The sequence below is a fragment of the Trachypithecus francoisi genome, unplaced genomic scaffold (assembly GCF_009764315.1).
Source record: "Trachypithecus francoisi isolate TF-2019V2 unplaced genomic scaffold, Tfra_2.0 Lachesis_group12, whole genome shotgun sequence".
Lineage (NCBI taxonomy): Eukaryota > Metazoa > Chordata > Mammalia > Primates > Cercopithecidae > Trachypithecus > Trachypithecus francoisi.
The window spans coordinates 101,247,583-101,266,866 of NW_022681457.1; the positions used below are offsets into that span (position 1 = coordinate 101,247,583).

The 19,284-nt window shown below is 49.9% G+C and overlaps 1 protein-coding gene across 1 annotated transcript; it reads right to left on the minus strand.

Annotated features, from left to right (window-relative positions):
• Positions 1-15,743: 15,743 nt before the first annotated feature.
• MDS2 (myelodysplastic syndrome 2 translocation associated) lies at positions 15,744-18,924 on the minus strand. The gene is given in 3 exon segments (XM_033227871.1): positions 15,744-15,987; positions 16,585-16,700; positions 17,129-18,924. Coding segments are annotated over 3 exon segments (405 nt in total). The 5' UTR covers positions 17,254-18,924; the 3' UTR covers positions 15,744-15,823.
• Between the last annotated feature and the right edge of the window lie 360 nt (positions 18,925-19,284).

Below are 19,284 nucleotides of genomic sequence, written 5' to 3' on the forward strand. Positions count from 1 at the left end.
TCACCGTGTTAGCCAGGATGGTCTTGATCTCCTGATGTTGTGATCTGCCCGCCTCGGCCTCCCAAAGTGCTGGGATTACAGGCTTGAGCCACCACGCCCGGCCATAACTTTTTTTAAGAGGCCAGTTCTCGCTAAGTGGCCCAGGTTGGACTCAAACTCCTAGGCTCAAGCGATTCTCCCGAATAGTTGGGACTACAAGCACAACCACCACACCCAGCTTTCATGGAGCTATTGAGAGGATACATTGAGGTCACATATGTGAACATACCCGGCACATATCAAGTATTCAATAAATGATAGTTCTCTCTCCTATGAACCTCTGCTTGTTTATCAAAAGGAAGAAGTTGGATAAAAATGTGGGGCTTCTCAATTTTTCTATTTAAAAACACCCGTGAGCTTTCCTCTTTCTCTCTAAATAGGTTTTGAAATTCTGGTTCATAAACAATGGAATACTATGCAGCTATAATAAAGAAGGCTTTTCAAAATTAGTTAGGGGGAAAAAGTAAGGTTAGGAATAGTGCGTCTTGTACACTAGAATCTATGTTAAAAAGAAGGGGAGAGGCTGGGCATGGTGGCTCATGCCTGTAATCTCAGCACTTTGGGAGGCCAAGGCAGGTGGATTACTTGAGGTCAGGAGTTGGAGACTAGCCTGGCCAACATGGTGAAACCCTGTCTCTACTAAAAATACAAAAATTATCCAGGCGTGGTGGCAGGCACCTGTAATCCCAGCTACTCGAGAGGGTGAGGCAGGAGAAATCGCTTGTACCTGGGAGGTGGAGGTTGCAGTGAGCTGAAATCACACTACTGCACTCCAGCCTGGGCAACAGAAAAAGACTCAATCTCAAAAAAAAAAAAAAAAAAAAGAAGTGAGAGAACAATATATAGGCACATTCCCAGGTCTTTCGTTCCCTCTACCACCCAGACCATGGCACAGTTTACAAGAGTTTCAACCTCCCACTCTGAGGAAGCCCTGAGTCCACCCAACTGCATGGGGTGATGCTCCCCAGGTTAAAGGACAGGATTTGAGGTTCACAGTTCCAGAAGCTCTATCAGTGCCTTAGATCTGACATTCTGGGATTCTCTAGATCCAACAGCAGCAGAAATGCCACAAGTTGGCATGGTCCGTGGCAGAGTAGGGAGGTTCTGCCTAGAGAAACCATTTCAGAGCAGCTTTAGAAGAGGGAGAGGGGGCCGGGCGCAGTGGCTTATGCCTGTAATCACAGCACTTTGGGAGGCCGAGGCAGGCGGATCACGAGGTCAGGAGATCGAGACCATCCTGACTAACACGGTGAAACCCCATCTCTACTAAAAATACAAAAAATTAGCCGGGCGTGGTGGCGGACGCCTGTAGTCCCAGCTACTCGGGAGGCTGAGGCAGGAGAATGGCGTGAACCCGGGAGGCGGAGCTTGCAGTGAGCTGAGATCGTGCCACTGCACTCCAGCCTGGGCGACAGAGCGAGACTCCGTCTCAAAAAAAAAACAAAAAGAAGAAGAGGGAGAGGGAATGCTGCTGGCTGGCTGACCCAACAAACTGATTTAGGTGTCTCAGGGAGTGGGGACAGAATCCGCGGTGCTGTGGGCAAGGCTGGCATCCCTACCCCTCAACAGGGTCCTTGCCTTGGCCAGTCAGACATCCCGCAGCCATGCAAGACGAGATGCCCCATCTGTTGCTGCGGTGTCTGGGATGCCAAATAAGAAGGCTGTGTACCTGGCGGAGGAGAAGGAGACAGAATAAATACCATGTAATTATTTGTGCCAGGAGACAACCTCTCACCTCTGCCTCCCTCCTTCCCTCGGGCCTGGTCACATGCACGTGTGCTGACCTCCCCCATCAGACGGTGAGTTCTGGTAGGCAGGGGTGGGTCTCACTCAACGCTGACTTTAACTCCTAGCCAGGGCATGGCACAGAGTGGATGCTCACTACTGTTCATTGAGTGACTTACTGGTGACCTGAAGTCATTCTCAATTTCTTCCCCTCTGTCATCCATTCTGTCACCCACTTCTGTCAGTTCTTCCTCTGAAATGCCCCAGGGTCAGCCCTCACTATTTGCTGCATGGGAAGCAGTCTAGGTAGGTCGTGGTTACAAGCATGGGCTTTGGAGTTGAGTTTTCTGGGTTTGAATCTTGATTCCACCTACTAAGTTGCAGGGAGGCCTCAGGAGACTCATCTTTTCTCCGCACCTCCAGGTCGTTACTAACATGCTTCCCTCTGCCAAGAGTGACCTCTCCTAATATCCCCACCTAGTGCATCTCATCCTCCAAGGCCCAACCCATCGGTCACTCTTTCTGAAGGCTGCGCTGAGCCCCTGGGCAGGAAGCATCCCTCTTCCCTCCTGGTTCTACTAGAGCGTAGGTCAGACTTCTTGAACTAGCAGTTATGATATGGTAATAGACCATGTCATGTTCATCTATGCATTCATTTATTTTGTTTTTGAGCAAGTATGATTGAGCACCTACCATGTGCCAGGCACTGTTCTAGTCACTGGTGAATGAAAGCACCAAAACCCTTGGCCCTTGGGAGCTGGCATTTTAGTTTCTTCCCTGGTCCTAGAGGCAGCTCTAATGTGGTACAAACCACTTAGTCTTAGAGTCAGGGGAGCTAGGCTCAAATGTTGGCCCTGATCTTCCATAGCTAAGAGATCCTGGGTACATTTCTTTTTCTTTTTCTTTTTTTTTTCTGGAGTGTGCAGTGGCACGATCTCAGCTCACTGCAACCTCTGCCCTCCAAGTTTAAGCAATTCTCCTGCCTCAGCCTCCTGAGTAGCTGGGATTACAGGTGTGTGCCACTACGCATGCCTGGTTAATTTTTTTTTTTTTTTTTAGTAGAGACAGGGTTTTGCCATGTTGGTCAGGCTGATCTCGAACCCCTGACCTCAGGTGATCCACCTGCCTTGGCCTCCCAAAGTGCTGAGATTGCAGGTGTGAGTCACCACAGCTGACTGAAATATTTTTTTTACTGTGAAGACAAATGACTGCTCAAATAGGATGAAAGGCAGAATGAAAGGTAACTGACTTTACCTTTAATTGGCTTTAGTGGCTAAGAGACCACGTAAAGGGCATAAACCCATCCCAGTGTTGCCAGACCTAATTTTTAATAGTGTCTCAAATTTCATAAAAGCATTATTCCGGCTAAATCCAGACCTTCTGTGATTGGATTTGGCCCATGGGTCCCATTTTTGTCCTCTGTTTGGGCTGTCTACTTCTGACCTCCTATTTCCAATCAGAGCCAAGCCTTCGCCCAGGATGGGAAGGGTGGAGAGGGTAGGGAGGATAGGGGAGGGGAAGGAGAGGTCCCACCTGGGAGCGATGTCTTCAGGTTCACCAAGAAGCCTGCTTGGGTTGAGGGTGGTCAAGGTCATGGTGAGAGAGAACAAGATGACTGAGATGATGCAGTCACAACCCCCATAGATCACAGCCAAGAGCAATAGGGCAGTGCCTGGCATTTTGGGGGAAACAGTGGACCGATGGACAATCCTGTCCAGGTGATATGCTGTCTTCCCTCCTCCCTTCAGTCCTCCCTGACTTCTCCTCCCAATCATTATCCTCAGTCCCCACTCCTGCCCTTCCCCCTCCTCCCTCTCCCTCTCTGTTTCTCCTTCCCACCTTCCCCTCTTCTGCAGGGATTCACTCAGACTTTGGAGGCTGGCTAGTTGAGTGAGCCTTGAGTGAGCCACCTGGCCCCTTTCTGCTTCAGTTTACTCATTAAGAGAATGGGGTGGCCAGGTGTGGTGGCTCACGCCTGAAATCCCAGCACTTTCGGAGGCCAAGGTGGGTGGATCACCTGAGGTCAGGAGTTCAAGACCAGCCTGGCCAACATGGTGAAACCCCCGTCTCTGCTAAAAATACAAAATTAGCTGGGTGTGGTGGCGCACGCCTGTAGCTCCAGCTACTTAGGAGGCTGAGGCAGGAGAATCGCTTGAACCCAGGAGGCAGAGTTTGCAGTGAGCTCAGATCGCGCCACTGCACCCCAGCCTGGGTGACAGAGTGAGACTTCATCTAAAAAAATAATAATAATAAATTGATTCCTTAGCCACAATAGTTAAATTCCAAGTGCTAAGAACCACATGTGGCTTGTAACCAATATTGAACAATATGGATAGAAAATATTTTATCACAAAAATAGAAAGTTCACTTTTTTTTTTTTTTTCCTTTTGTGGAGAATGGGTCTCGCTATGTTACCCAGGCAGGTCTCGAACTCCTGGGCTCAAGCTATCCTCCCACCTCTGCCTCCCTGAGGGTTGGGATTACAGGCGTGAGCCACTGCACCCAGCAAAAATAGAAAGTTCTATTGAATAGCACTGCTTTTGGAGAAATCATCTGACTGTCTGAAAATGTGAGCCTGAGTCGTGGTGCTAGGGGACCTGAGTTTCTGTCCAGCCCCATCACTGACTGGCCAGGCAGTCTTGGACAAACCACACACCTCTGTGCCTCATTCTCTCTATGAACTGTGGGCAGAGGTGGGACCAGGCAATATGTGAGTCTCCTTCAAGCTCTGACCTTTTGGGATGAATTCCATGAGCTCTGAATTCAGTTTCCAGCTACCTCCACCCCAGTCCCTCCAGAGCCTCTCAGCTGGCCCAGACTTTTCCTGCCTACCAAGAGGAGATCAGATGAACTCACTTGCCCTCCGGCTGTGAGGCACTATGTGTTTCTCGAGGGACAACATCTGATTGGACCTGGCCCAGTGTGAGCCAGTCAGAATCTCCTTAACTGGAACCTGGCTTAGGGACTGAGGGTCAGTTAGTGAGTCTCTGCAGGTAGTTGAGACTGTCCCTGGCAGAAGAAGGTGGTTACAGCCATGAGGCTGTGCGTGACTGAGTGGAGGAGAACGCCAGTCTGGGGAGAAGACAGGAGAGGGTGAGAGAGAGGAGGAGAGAGGAAAACGCAGCCCACCTCCAGGGATTAGTAGAGAGAAGAATCCCTACTTCAGGCTCTTGGAATCTGTGACACCTTTGTGTTTTTTAATACGTAGGCCGGGCGCGGTGGCTCAAGCCTGTAATCCTAGCACTTTGGGAGGCCGAGACGGGCGGATCACGAGGTCAGGAGATCGAGACCATCCTGACTAACACTGAAAACCCGTCTCTACTAAAAACTACAAAAAACTAGCCGGCGAGGTGGGGCGCCTGTAGTCCCACTACTCGGGAGGCTGAGGCAGGAGAATGGCGTGAACCCGGGAGGCGGAGCTTGCAGTGAGCTGAGATCCGGCCACAGCACTCCAGCCTGGGTGACAGCGCGAGACTCCGTCTCAAAAAAAAAAAAAAAAAAATACGTTCTCCCCACTTTCTATTTTTTCTACAAGTTCCAACTTATTTCTGTTTCTTGTTACCAAAGGTTCCTAACCCACATAGTTTAAAGTGAAGGGGTTTGCTTTATTACTTTTCTGAAAAGTTGAGTAAGTTTTCAGTTGGAAAAAAGTGCAAGCTAAAAAAGGACACACACACACACACACACACACACACACACACATCATGCACGCAAAAGTAACAAGAACAAAAGGAAAGGAAAACAGCCATCCGTTACTGATTTGACAAGTGTCTCTGGAGCACCTACACCGTGCCAGGCATTGTATCCAAAGCCTTAGATGCATGACCTTGTCTAATCTTCCCAACAACCCTTGAAAGGTCAGCAATGTTTTCTCCATTTCAGAGACAAGGGAATTGAGGCACAGAGAGGTTAAAGGACAGGGCAAGGACACACAGCTGGCCAGCAGCAGAGACAACTTGAGCCAGGGCTTGGCGAGAGGACAGTCAGCTGGGTTTTTCTGACATCAGCACAGCTCCTGAGCAAGGAGATTTCTTGGGTGGGGACCCATTTGGCTCAGAGAGTGCAGCAAGCCAGAAAGACCCCACCCTGCCATGAGGGCGCAATCCGGTCATTCTGGCTACAGAAGAGCACAGTGGTCTTTCCACGGTTTGAAGCGGGAAGGGTAGGTTCAAGAAGAAAATCCTCCAAAGTAAAAAATACTTGGAATATTTCAGTATCTCTTGTTTTCCATCTTCTCCAGATTTCTCCTATAAAAAAGCCTTTCTGGATTGAGAGTACAAATAATTCCTCTCCTAGCTCCATGGAGGAACAGAAGAGGCAATACCAAAATTGCTTCTGGAATCAAAAGCTTACTTTGCAGTTGCTCAACTTAATATACAAAAGTCTCTTTCAGCCGGGTGCGGTGGCTCATGCCTGTAATCCCAGCACTATGGGAGGCTGAGGCAGGTGAATCACCTGAGGGCAGGAGTTTGAGACTAGCCTGGCCAACACGGTGAAACCCTGTCTCTATTTAAAAAAATAAAAAATAAATTAAAAAAAGCCAGGCGTGGTGGTAGATGCCTGTAATCCCAGCTACTCGGGAGGCTGAGGCAGGAGAATCGCTTGGACCCAGGAGGCGGCAGTTGCAGTGAGCTGAGATCGTGCCACTGTACTCCAGCCTGGGCAATAGTAAGACTGCCTCAAAAAAAAAAAAAATCTCGGTCGGGTGCGGTGGCTCAAGCCTGTAATCCCAGCACTTTGGGAGGCCAAGACAGGCGGATCACGAGGTCAGGAGATCGAGACCATCCTGGCTAACACGGTGAAACCCCGTCTCTACTAAAAAATACAAAAAACTAGCCGGGCGAAGTGGCGGGCGCCTGTAGTCCCAGCTACTTGGGAGGCTGAGGCAGGAGAATGGCGTAAACCCAGGAGGCGGAGCTTGCAGTGAGCTGAGATCGGGCCACTTGCACTCCAGCCCGGGCAACAGAGCGAGACTCCATCTCAAAAAAAAAAAACTCTTTCAATCTATAAGAGGAGGCCACTGGTTGGGGTAGCTCATGCCTCTAATCCCAGCACTTTGGGAGGCTGAGGCAGGAGAATCACTTGAGTCCAGAAGTTGGAGACCAGCCTGGGCAATATAGGGATACTCCATCTACAAAAAAAAATTTTTTTTTAATTGGTTGGGTGAGGTGTCTCACGCCTCCCAACACTTTGGGAGGCCAAGGTGGACCGATCACCTGAGGTTGGGAGTTCGAGACCAGCCTGACCAACATGGAGAAATGCTGTCTCTGCTAAATATACAAAATTAGCCAGGTGCCAGCCAGGTGTGGTGGCACATACCTGTAATCTCAGCTACTCGGGAGGCTGAGGCAGGAGAGTTGTTTGAACTCCGGAGGTTGCAGTGAGCCAAGATCGTGCCTTTGCACTCTAGCCTAGGCAGCAAGAGCTAAACTCCGTCTCAAAAAAAAAAAAAAAAAAAAATTGGTTGGGCACAGTGCCTCACACCTGTAATCCCAGCACTGTGGAGGCCAAGGTAGGTGGATCGCCTGAGGTCAGGAGTTTGAGAACAGCCTGGCCAACATGGTGAAACCCTGTCTCTATGAAAAATACAAAAATTAGGGCTGGGCGCGGTGGCTCACGCCTGTAATCCCAGCACTTTGGGAGGCTGAGGCAGGCAGATCACGAGGTCAGGAGATTGAGACCATCCTGGCTAACACTGTGAAATCCCGTCTCTACTAAAAATACAAAAAATTAGCCAAGCATGGTGGCAGGAGCCTGTCGTCCCCAGCTACTCAGGAGGTTGAGGCAGGAGAATGGCGTGAACTCGGGAGGCAGAACTTGCAGTGAGCTGAGATCTGGCCACTGCACTCCAGCCTGGGCGACAGAGCGAGACTCCGTCTCAAAAAAAAAAAAAAAAAAAATTGGTTGGGCACAGTGGCTCACGCCTGTAATCCCAGCACTGTGGGAGGCCAAGGTAGGTGGATCACCTGAGGTCAGGATTTTGAGAACAGCCTGGCCAACATGGTGAAACCCCATCTCTACTAAAAATACAAAAATTAGGGCTGGGCACGGTGGCTCATACCTGTAATCCCAGCACTTTGGGAGGCCAAGGCAGGCGGATCACGAGGTCAAGAGATCGAAACCATTCTGGCTAACACGGTGAAACCCCGTCTCTACTAAAAATACAAAAAATTAGCTGGGTGTGGTGGCAGGCGCCTGTAGTCCCAGCTACTGGGGAGGCCGAGGCAGGAGAATGGCGTGAACCCAGGAGGCAGAGGTTGCAGTGAGCCGAGACCGCACCACTGTACTCCAGCCTGGGCGACAGAGTGAGACTCCATCTCACAAAAAAAAAAAAAAAAAAAAAAAAAGCCGGGTATGGTGGTGCGTGCTACTTGGACGCTGAGGCAGAATCGCTTAAACCCGGGAGGCATCACTGCACTCCAGCCTGGACGACAGAGCAAGACTCTATCTCAAAAATAAATACATAAATAAAAATAAAAATTAGTGAAGCATGGTGACACACACCTGTAGTCCCAGCTACTCAGAAGAATTGTTTGGGCATGCAGCGAGCTGTAATCTCGCCACTATACTCCAGCTTGGGCGACAAGAGCAAGAGCAAGACTGTTTCTCTCTCTAAATAAAAGGCAAATCAGGCCGGGCGCGGTGGCTCAAGCCTGTAATCCCAGCACTTTGGGAGGCCGAGGTGGGCGGATCACGAGGTCAGGAGATCGAGACCATCCTGGCTAACATGGTGAAACCCCGTCTCTACTAAAAAATGCAAAAATCTAGCCGGGCGAGGTGGTGGGCGCCTGTAGTCCCAGCTACTCGGGAGGCTGAGGCAGGAGAATGGCGTGAACCCGGGAGGCGGAGCTTGCCGTGAGCTGAGATCCGGCCACTGCACTCCAGCCGGGCCACAGAGCGAGACTCCGTCTCAAAAAAAAAAAAAAAAAAAAAAGGCAAATCAAAACAGTATATCATTTCTTTTATCTTCCAGGTTTTCAAGCAATAGAAAAATTGTAAAAACCATTGTTGATGAAGACGCAGGAAAATAAGCACTCTCAGTCTCATACTTCGCTGATGGGAGTTTCAAATCACATAATTTATCTGAAGGGTATTTTGGAAATATGAATATAACGCCTTAAAATATGCATCCTTCTGACTCAGTAATTCAACTTGAGATACTTTTCAAAGGAAATATAATTGCAGATGTTCTTTCTTGAGCTGTTTACAACAGTGGGAGTGTCTCTGGGGTGGGCTGAGACTGCCAGGGTGCTGGGGGCACTCATAGGGTTTGGAGCAGCTGCTATTCAACAACTAGAGCAGAAGTATTTGCATAGTTTACCAACCAATACCGCCATACTGCACATATTCAATGTCATTTTTCATTTATTTGTTTGTTTTGTTTTGTTTTTGAGACAGAGCCTCGCTCTTGTTGTCCAGGCTGGAGTGCAGTGGTGCAATCTCAGCTCACTGCAACCTCTGCCTCCCGGGTTCAAGCGATTCTCCTGCCTCAGCCTCCCAAGTAGCTGGGATTACAGGCATGTACCATTACGCCCAGCTAACTTTTATAGTTTTAGTAGAGACAAGGTTTCACCATGTTGGCCAGTCTGGTCTCAAACTCCTGACCTCAAGTGATCTGCCCTCCTCAGTCTCCCAAAGTGGTGGGATTACAGGCGTGAGCCACTGCACCCAGACAATGCCAGTTTTTAAAACTAAAAAAAAAATTAAGGATTTCTCCTGCTTCCTCATAAAATTAGAGGTGGGAGCTGGAATGTGACTTCTTGTCTTTCTAGTTGAGCACAGGTGCTGGGGCTGCACTCCAGGTAGGTGCCTATCTGCAGGACCAGCAGCAGGACAAGGTCACCAGGGTCTAGCACAGCAGCTTTGGACACCAGAAGGCACAGCAAGGAAGAGACCAGAAGCCCTATATCCAGGGCTCGCTTCCAGCCAAAATCATGGCAGTCAAGGTGATGCGGATGCCACAGAAGGCACAGAAGAGGAAGGAGGCTCCACTGTCTGAGCTCCAGCTGTACACAGCCACTTGCAATATGGGAGGGCTGGGACCCTCAGTGGGAGGGTTGCCACCTGAGCCCATTCAGCCCACTCCATGATGCCCTGCAATTTGTGTATATTCTCCCCATTTTCAGGTGGGGAAACTGAGACTCAGAGAAGTGAAATGATCAGCAAGGCCACACTGCTGGTAAGTGGGGGGACTGGGATTTCAATACATGTCCCTCATTTTCTGAGGTCTTTGCCAGTATGCCACTCCCAGCATATTTGTTGATGGATTGAGACAAGCTGAGTTAACATCTTCACCAGACTTGGGGAGGCAGAGGGATTGGGGGTGTCCTCTGGGGTCAAGCCATCAGCAAATGAGATTGGAGTCAAGCTGGATCTCATTCAGTGCAATGTTCCCCGTGACACGCCACCTCCAGGCCTTTGCTCGGGTTCTTTCCCCTGCCGGCAGCACCCTCCCCTCCTCAGTCCAAATCCTGCTTCACACGCCAATAGATGTCCACATTCACTCCTTCCGACAACCCTTCCAGGTAAGTATGACCACGTTTCCCCATTCCAACAATGAAGAGATTCACGCTGGGAGGAGAAGTAATGTAACTAAGATCACCCAGTTAGTAAGTTTCAGAGCTGGGATTAAAGCCCAAGTCTGTCTGAGTCCAGAGAACTTCTCACCTTTCACCAGATCTGAACTTTGTAATTTAATAATCAACAACCTTGTGAAGTAGGTTGTTAGAGGTTAGAAACACTAATAGTAGGTTAGAGACACTATTTTTCCTTTTAACAGATGAGGAAACTGAGGCTTAGAGGAGGCAATTAGAATAGAAGTTAAGTGGTTGGTTTTTGGGTTCAAATCCCTGCTGCAGCACTTATAAGCTGTGTGACCTTAGGCAAGTGACTTCAACTCTTTGAACCTCAGCCTCCCATCTGTAAAATAGGGTGAGTAATGGTACTCACTTCAGGACTTTTCACAATGATTAAATGAGATGAAGGTATCTTATGCGTTCAATGACCTAACACGTGGAAAACAGTTATCCGGATGGTAACTGGTATTTGCTGCCCGAGTGATGCCTGCCTGAATGGACCACCTAAACATGAATTTCCTCCTCCTTGATAACAGGTTTCATCCACTGGGCTCTCTCTCCAGGTTAGGCAGCTCTAAGATCCCCAGTCAGAGTAGAAACCTGAACCCAGGGAAGAGAGAGGCCAAGGCAGCCTCTGCAGAAAGTGGCACCTTGGTTTGGGAGGAATGTGTGGCATGGGGGTTCTTTGCCTGAGTCTCTGGACAGGTCTCACCAGGGGTGTTGGCTGACGGTTGCTACTGTAGGTTGTTGCTATGTCTTCCTTGTGGTCGAGTACGCCCCACACATGGACACGAGCCTGACCATGGCCATGAAGTTGGGGAGTAGGTGACTGTGAGGAAGACATGCATGAGGCATATCAAGCTGAATGGGAGGAAGCAGAAGCCTAGAACTGGGGTCATTTTCCAGGACCTCATCCCACCCCAGGCCTCCAGAGGCTCTGCTGTCAGAGCCGTTTTCAAGATTTAAAAAAGTAGGGCACATGTTTGGACTGTCTCATGTTACCAGCTAATGAGGAGCAGAGCCTGGAGTCGCACTAGGCTTTTCTGACCTCCAAGTTCTCTTTCCCATTACACTGGGGGAAGTTCCTCATTTAACACAACGTCATGGCTTGTGCCATGTGTCTCCTGGTGGGGACCCAGGAACCTCCCCTGCAGCATCCTAGCATCTGGCCCAAGGCCTGGCCCTAATTGGAAGCACAATGAATGTTTGTTGACTGAATAAATGAATGACACATTCCAAGCAGAGCCAGTTGCAAGTTCTCCTTGGGAAGGAGGTGGATGAAAAGTGAACCCACAGAGGCTGTTGAAGTCTCTTCCTGCACCCTCAGCCCTGCTCCTCTACCCACAGTCTGGCCTCCAACTCTGTTCCTCAGCCCCCAGCTTCCCAGAGGGGCTTTAGATCTCACAGTCTGCCCCTGGCATCCTTCTCAAAGGTCAAGGACACCAAGGATGAGAGGCCCCCAGAACTGTAGATGCTCAGGACCAAGGGTTGAGCAGAATAAGGTCCCTGTTCTCAGGGAGCTTCTGAACTATTGGGCAAGAGAGGCCCAAAACGTGTAGTGACACAAATGACAAGAATTCTCTACAAGGGATGGAGCATGGAGGAGCTGTGGGGGCAGGGAGGAGGAGCCCTCCGTGGACTGTGCATGGGTGGGGAGGTCAGGGAAGCTTCATTTCTAAGCTGGGGACTAAGAGCCGAGCAGGAGTTGGCCAGATAAATAGGTAAGAAAGGGGTAGAGGAAGAATATGTTGGAAGATCCAGAGGAAGGAGATCTTGTAGAACACCCAGAGACAGGAAAGAAGGCCTGGCAAGGGCTGGAGAGGTGGGGTCTCTAACACACAGCCACGGAGATCATGCCCAGATCTCAGACGGCGGGGAGCTGCCTTTGTCTGCTCTGGATGCCATAAAAAAATACCACAGACTTAGTAACTAAATAATAGACATTGATGTCTCACTCTTCTGGAGGCCAGAAGTCCAAGATCAAGGTGCCAGCAGATTCAGCTTCCGGTGAGGGCTCTCTTCCTGGCTTGTAGACAGCTGCCTTCTCACTGTGTCCTCACATGGCCTTTTCTTTGTGTGTGCTCACAGCGGGGAAGAGGAGAGTGAGCTCTGCAGTGTCTCCTCTTATAAGGACACGAATACCAGGGGATCAGGGTCCCACTCTTATGACCTCATTTAACCTTAATTACTTCCTAAAGGCCCTTTTTTCAAACACAGTTGCAATGGGACTTAAAGCTGCAACATGTCATTCTGGGAGGACAAAATTCAATCCACAGCAGAGGCCATGGAAGGTGCTAGGGTCAGATTGGCCTTTGGGGTGCTCTCTCTGGCCGCAGAGGGGAGGATGGGCCGGAGCAGGCAGGACTGGAAGCTGTTTGAATGGTTGCTGTAGTCCAGAGGTGAGAAGTGCCACTGGACCAGAGGCATGGCATTTGGGAGGGAGTAGGGGGAGCTGCGCAATAAGCTTAGATCCGCAGGACTCAATGTGAAAGGAGGGCTGAGGGAGGGGGAGAGGTCAAGGATGACTGCCAGATTCCTAGCTTGAGTAACAGGGGGATGCAGGGACAGTTCCATGGGCATGTGACCTGCATGGTCTCACACACCAAAGAGCCCAGCGTTTGTTTAATGCTCTGCTGTTGCTGTCTTGAATTATTAACAATTTTTAAATTGTTTAACAAGAGGCCCTGCATTTTGATTTTGCACTGGGCCACACAAATTCTTGAGCCAGTCTGGGTGGATGGGGGTCTGTGAACCTCTCTCCTCCTCCACAGATCACTGGACTGGAGCAGGGAGGGAGCTGGCCTCTCTGTGACCTCTCTCTCTTGAGATGGTTACTTGATACCAGGCTTATTTCTGCCAAAACCAAAACAAGGACAACAAAAAAAATACCCTCCTAATTAACACCCTCAGCACCATTAGCAGTTAAGTGCAAGGGCTTTAGAGTCTCTGAGAAGAGAGCAAATCAGGTGCTGAATTTATTGCCTTCGAGAATTTTTAAGACTCCAGTTGCCTTATCTATGGGGGGACCGTGTACTTTATTGATCAGTTCAGTACACTTCTGAGAATAGAAGGGGAAAGTGGGAATAAAATACTCACTCTGCTGGGACAATAGGTGCCAATTGGGTCTGTCCCATCCAAACTGGGACACATAATCCCCTACTTTTCTGTAAAATGGGATTAAGTAGAACCATGCACAGAAAGCAGGGGGCCCAAAGTAAGTGCTCAGTGAGCAGCACCTATCATTATTTCTTTTATTTTAATTTGTATTTTTTTGAGATGGAGTCTCACTCTGTTGCCCAGGCTGGAATGCAGTGGCACGATCTCGGCTCACTGCAACCTCTGCCTCCTGGGTTCGAGCAATTCTCCTGCCTCAGCCTCCTGAGTAGCTGGGACTACGGGCACGTGCCACCACACCCGGCTAATTTTTTGTGTTTTTTTGTAGAGACGGGGTTTCACCATGTTGCCCAGGCTGATCTCGAACTCCTGACCTCAGGTGATCCACCAGCCTTGGCCTCCCAAAGTGCTGGGATTACAGGCATTAGCCACCATGCCTGGCCACCTTATCATTATTTATTTATTTATTGGACGGAGTTTTGCTCATTGTCTAGGCTGGAGTGCAATGGCATGATCTCGGCTTACCGCAACCTTTGCCTCCCAGGTTCAAGTGATTCTCCTGCCTCAGCCTCCCGAGTAGGTGGGATTACAGGCATGCGCCACCACGCCTGGCTAATTTTTGTATTTTTAGTAGAGATAGGGCTTCACTGGCCAGGCTGGTCTTGAACTCCTGACCTCAAGTGATCCACCTGCCTTGGCCTCCCAAAGTGCTGAGATTACAGGCATGAGCCACCATGCCCGGCCATCCTATCATTATTTCTACACTCTGCAGTCACTCTCAACTGGTGTCTAAATGTCATTCACTTGTCAATCAATTACTCACTACCCACCATGTGTCAGGCACACAGCACTGGTGCTCCTGATGTGAAGATGTACTGATAATTCATCTATTCAGCCCACATTTTGTGAGCAGCTCATATCTGCCAGGCTAGGTTCTGAGGCTAGGCTCATTCTAGGGATCCAAAGATGAGTGACACCACTTGTCCTCCTGGGGCTTGAAATCTTGTAGGGTATGGTGAGTGGAAGTGTGTCTCCCAAAAACGCATGTCCACCTAGAACTTCAGAATATGACCTTACTTGAAAACAGGGTCTTTGCAGATGTAATTAAGATAAGGATCAAAATAAAATCATGCTGGATTAGGGTGGGCCCGAAATCCAATAAGAGTATCTTGTTAAGAGACAAAAGAGTGCACAGAGACACAGAGGAAAAGGCCTTGTGAAGACAGAAGCAGAAACTGGAGGGCAGGGGCACTCCACAAAATGCCAAGGATTTTGCCAGCAGCCACCAAAAGTTAGAAATGCATGAAATGGATCCTCCCTTAGGCCCTCCATCACCCAGGCTGGAGTACAATGGTGTGATCTCAGCGCATTGCAACCTCCACCTCCCGGACTCAAGCAATCCTCCTGCCTCAGCCCCTCAAGTAGTTGGGACTACAAGCTGGCTATTTTTTGTATTTTTTTTGGTAGAGATGGTGTTTCACCATGTTGCCCAGACTGGTCTCAAACTCCTGGGCTCAAGCAATCCTCCCACCTCAGCCTCCCAAAGTGCCAGGATTATAGGTACAAGCCACCATGCCCAGCTCACCTTGATTTCTGGCAGAACCATGAGAGAATAAGTTTCTGTTGCTTTCAGCTACCAAGGCTGTAGTAATTTGTTACAGCAGCCCTAAGAAGATAATCCATAGAGGACACAGATGACACCCACATTGATAACTAAATGAATAATTATCCCATAGCTACCTCCAGGGAGAGGTAGTGATGAGGAGGCGTCACAAGGAGGCTTCTGGGGAGCTGGTTATGTTCACTTCTTGACCTAGGGGCAGGTTATGCAGATGGGTTCATTTTGTGAAGGTGTATTGAGCTGTACACAGGATTTGTGTGTTTTTGTGTTTGTTATAATTCAGAAAAAACTTAAAAAGATAAATTGCACAGGCCGGGTCCTAGCACTTTGGGAGGCCAAGGCGGGTGGATCACTTGAGGTTAGGAGTTTGAGACCAGGCTGGCCAACATGGTGAAACCCCATCTCTACTAAAAATACAAAAATTAGCCAGGCGTGGTGGTGCACACCTATAATCCCAGCTACTCAGAGGCTGAGACAGGAGAATTGCTTGAACCTGGGAGGTGAAAGTTGCAGTGAGCCGAGATCATGCCGCTGCACTCCAGCCTGGGTGACTGAGTGAGACTCCATCTCCCAAAAATAATAAACAAAATAAAATTTAAAAAGATAAATTGCGTAGGTATTTGTATAATTATAGATTGTGTTAAGTGCTTTGAAACAAAACTCATAGGTTATAGGAGACAGTATTTTTTAATCAGCTAAGACTGCTATAACAAAATACCACCAACTGGGTGGCTTAAACAACATACATTTATTTCTTACAGTTGTGGAGGCTGGGAAGACCAAGATTAAGGTGCCATCAGATTCCTGGTGAGGGCTCTCTCCCTGGGCTTGCAGACAGCCACCTTCTTGCTGGGTCCTCACATGGTGGAAAGAGAGTGATCTCTTTTCTTCTTCTTACAAAGCCACCCTTCTCTGTTTATAGTTTTATAACATTGGTAATCAGTGATGGTAGCATCTGTCATTTATTGAACACCTATGTTCCAGAAACTTTACTATGAAACAGGAACAATTGTTTTCCCTCATTCCAGACGAGGAGGCTGGGGCTCACTTGCCTGTTTCTGGTAGACGGAGAATCTGTCTCATACCCTCTGACCCCACTGTCACTGTCTCTGAGCCAGCCATGCCTCAGGATCAGGCCTGGGCTGCAGGTGGAGGGCATTGGGGAGCTTTCTATTTCCCTTACTACTGGTCCCAGTGATGTGGAGGATGACAGCCTTGAGGGAGGTGTCTGGGGCAGCATCTGGCCAGGCACCTGGTGGGGCGGTTTGCGTAACTGCCTGGAATGAGCTGCTTAGCCTCCCCACTTTCCTGAGAACCCAGGGCAAGGGGGATGTCTGGGAGGGAGGAGGACAAAGAGACCCAGTCACCTGGGTCACCACCTGGAGTGGCAGTTGGGGAGGAAGTGGGACATGCTGGCTACCTTCTCCAGCCCTGGTCTCTTCCCTTCCCATCCCCGGGCCTGACTTCAGTGTCCACCTCTAGAAGGGAGAGTCAGAGAACCAGACTCACCTGCCTCTGAGCAACTGTGGAGGCGACAGCCAGGTCTTAACGGCCTCTCCGGGGTCAGCTGAGGCCTGCCACCGGCACCTCCCCTCACAGCTGGACTGCTGTTCAGAATGTTGCAGCTGCAAGACATTGGAGAAGCAAGAAGGCTGAGCAAGGAGCTGGTGCCAGGGGAGATCAGGGAGGAAGGGAATCAGGGCACCTTCTGGTCTCCCCAGTTCCTGAAAATCTATTGTCAGGCTCTTCTTCCCCAAACAGCGTTTAAGAGAAGCCAGCCCCCTACCACAGGCTGTGCACTGCTCTGAACAACTCCAGGAGGTACCATCACATAGGTGACCACTCGTGGTTTTGTGGTTCTCTGCTGCCACCCATGCCAGCCCTGCTTGGGTCCCATCCCCTCATCCCCTCACTCACAAACCTGGTTTACCCAGCCCGACACCCAAACCCATGCTTCACTGATTCATTCTTTCCTTTAATATGTGTTTGTTAAGTGCCAGAACCATCCACAGGGCTTTAAGTTCTAGAGACACAGTAGGGTCAAGGCAGTCACCTCAGCTTTTGCAGTCTGGTGGGAAGCCTGGAGAGATGAATATTAAGCAGACACAATGAAAGCTGGCTTGATAAAACGCTAATTAACCCCCTTGGGAATTCACCAGCAGTCTCCGTTCTCTCCATAAAACCCACAGCCTGGAACTCAGGAGACAACGAATGTTCAGAGCCAGGGTTTCCCTCTGCAACCTACCCCTGCACATCTGATTTTATCTAAAGTCCTGGTATGTGCCTACTACCAGCTCCAACTGGGTCAGAACACACGGCTTCTACTGGGTAAATGCAAATATTTAACCACTTACACTTATGATGAGTACTTGGCAGGAGAAGCATTGCAAGTGTGTAACATGGGAATGTGACCCCATTTTAGCAATCCAGGAGGGCTTCCCAGGAGAGGTGACTTTTAAGATGTGCTCGGAAGGATGACTTAAAGTTGACCCAGACTTCTTGGGGAAGAGAAGAAGCCTTCCTGGCCCCTCAACAACACAGATTGCTCAGCCACAGTCAGGCAACCCATGCCACCAGGGTGTCACCAAGATTTGACAACTGAGACTCTCAGACACTCTCCCTCCCTGGCACACATACACACTCATACACACGATGGCAGCCATGGGACGGCCTGGCAGCCGGGTGCCTTTGTTCCCCACTTCCAGCCTGATAGCTGCCCCAATAGTCAGTCCTTTGCTCCTTCGCTCTGCTTCCCATCAGTCCCCTCCTTCTGGGAGTCACGACTCCCTGGGTTGTGACTCTGACTTCATATTCACTGGCCATGTGACCCTGGGCACATCATTCAAGCTCCCAGATACTGCTCCTCCACTGTCAATGAGGGTCATGATCCTCCCTGCCTCTCAGCACCACAGAGAAGGTTAAGGCTCATAATTCCCAAAAAGCACCTTTGCAGCGCTTGTCCCTTCACAGTGGCAGCTCTGCTTAGCACAGTTGCTGTCACAGTCATTCGCTGTGGCCTTGCTCTGGCCCCACCCCCATGCCCCTTCTTCTCTCAGCCTACTGTCCCCGCACTTCTGCCTGGGCCTCCTCTCTCTCTCCTCTCCCTCCTTCCGGAGCCTGAGACCCAGAATTCCTGAAGGGCTGGGGACAGGGAAGGGGCAGCCAGCTCCCAAACAGAAATATCACCTGCTTGGAGTCCCCAGTGGAGGGTTAGGGTGGAAGCTTTCTGCTCAGCCTTGAACACCCTACCTTAACTCCCCACAGAGCCTGATACAGGCTCAAACCTGCATCAGGTCAAACCCCATCCGAGAGACAGAGCTGGGTAGGTCAGGCCGCTACCTGAACCTGTGTCGCCGTCTACAAGCCAGCCAGGGAGGGGACTGGCCTCGCCTCCTCAGGGGGTGCCGATGCTAAGTCCACACTGAGGACAGCGGGAGGTGGAGAGCACCTCACGGAGTGGGGTTTGAATCCCGGGGCCTCCTCTACTCCTCTGGATCATCTTTGAGAAGTTGTCTCTCCTCTCTAAGCCTTGGCCTCCTCATTGGTAAGATAAGGCTGGACAATTTCTGCCTACCACCCACTCAGGGTTGTTGGGAGAAACAGAATTGAGAAGAGGGCGGAAGGGAATCCTGTCAAGCCTGGGAACCAACGCCTTTCCGTCGCCGGTTGAGCTCTACATTTTGGCCAGCAGATGGCGCCATAGAAGCGCCAGTGTCTCAGCTCCAGGCCCGGGACATTTGTTAAACGCGGCCAAACTGTTACTCAAGAGCCCAAACTCTGGAGCTGATGGATCTCAGATTCTACACCCTTAAGCCGCGCGTGGTGGCTCATGCCTGTAATCCCAGCACTTTGGGAGGCCGAGGCGGCCGGATCACGAGGTCAAGAGATTGAGACCATTCTGGCCAAAAAGGTGAAACACCATCTCTACTAAAAGTACAAAAATTAGCTGGGCGTGGTGGGCACTCACCTGTAGTCCCAGCTACTTGGAAGGCTGAGGCAAGAGAATTGCTTGAACCCAGGAGGTGGAGGTTGTAGTGAGCTGAGGTCGCGCCACTGCACTCCAGCCTGGCGACAGAGAGAGAACTCCATCTCAAAGAAAAAAAAAATACAAAATTAGTTGGGCATGGTGGTGCGTGCCTGTCATCCCAGCTACTTGGGAGGCTGAAGCAGGAGAATCGCTTGAACTCAGGAGGTGGAGGTTGCAGTGAG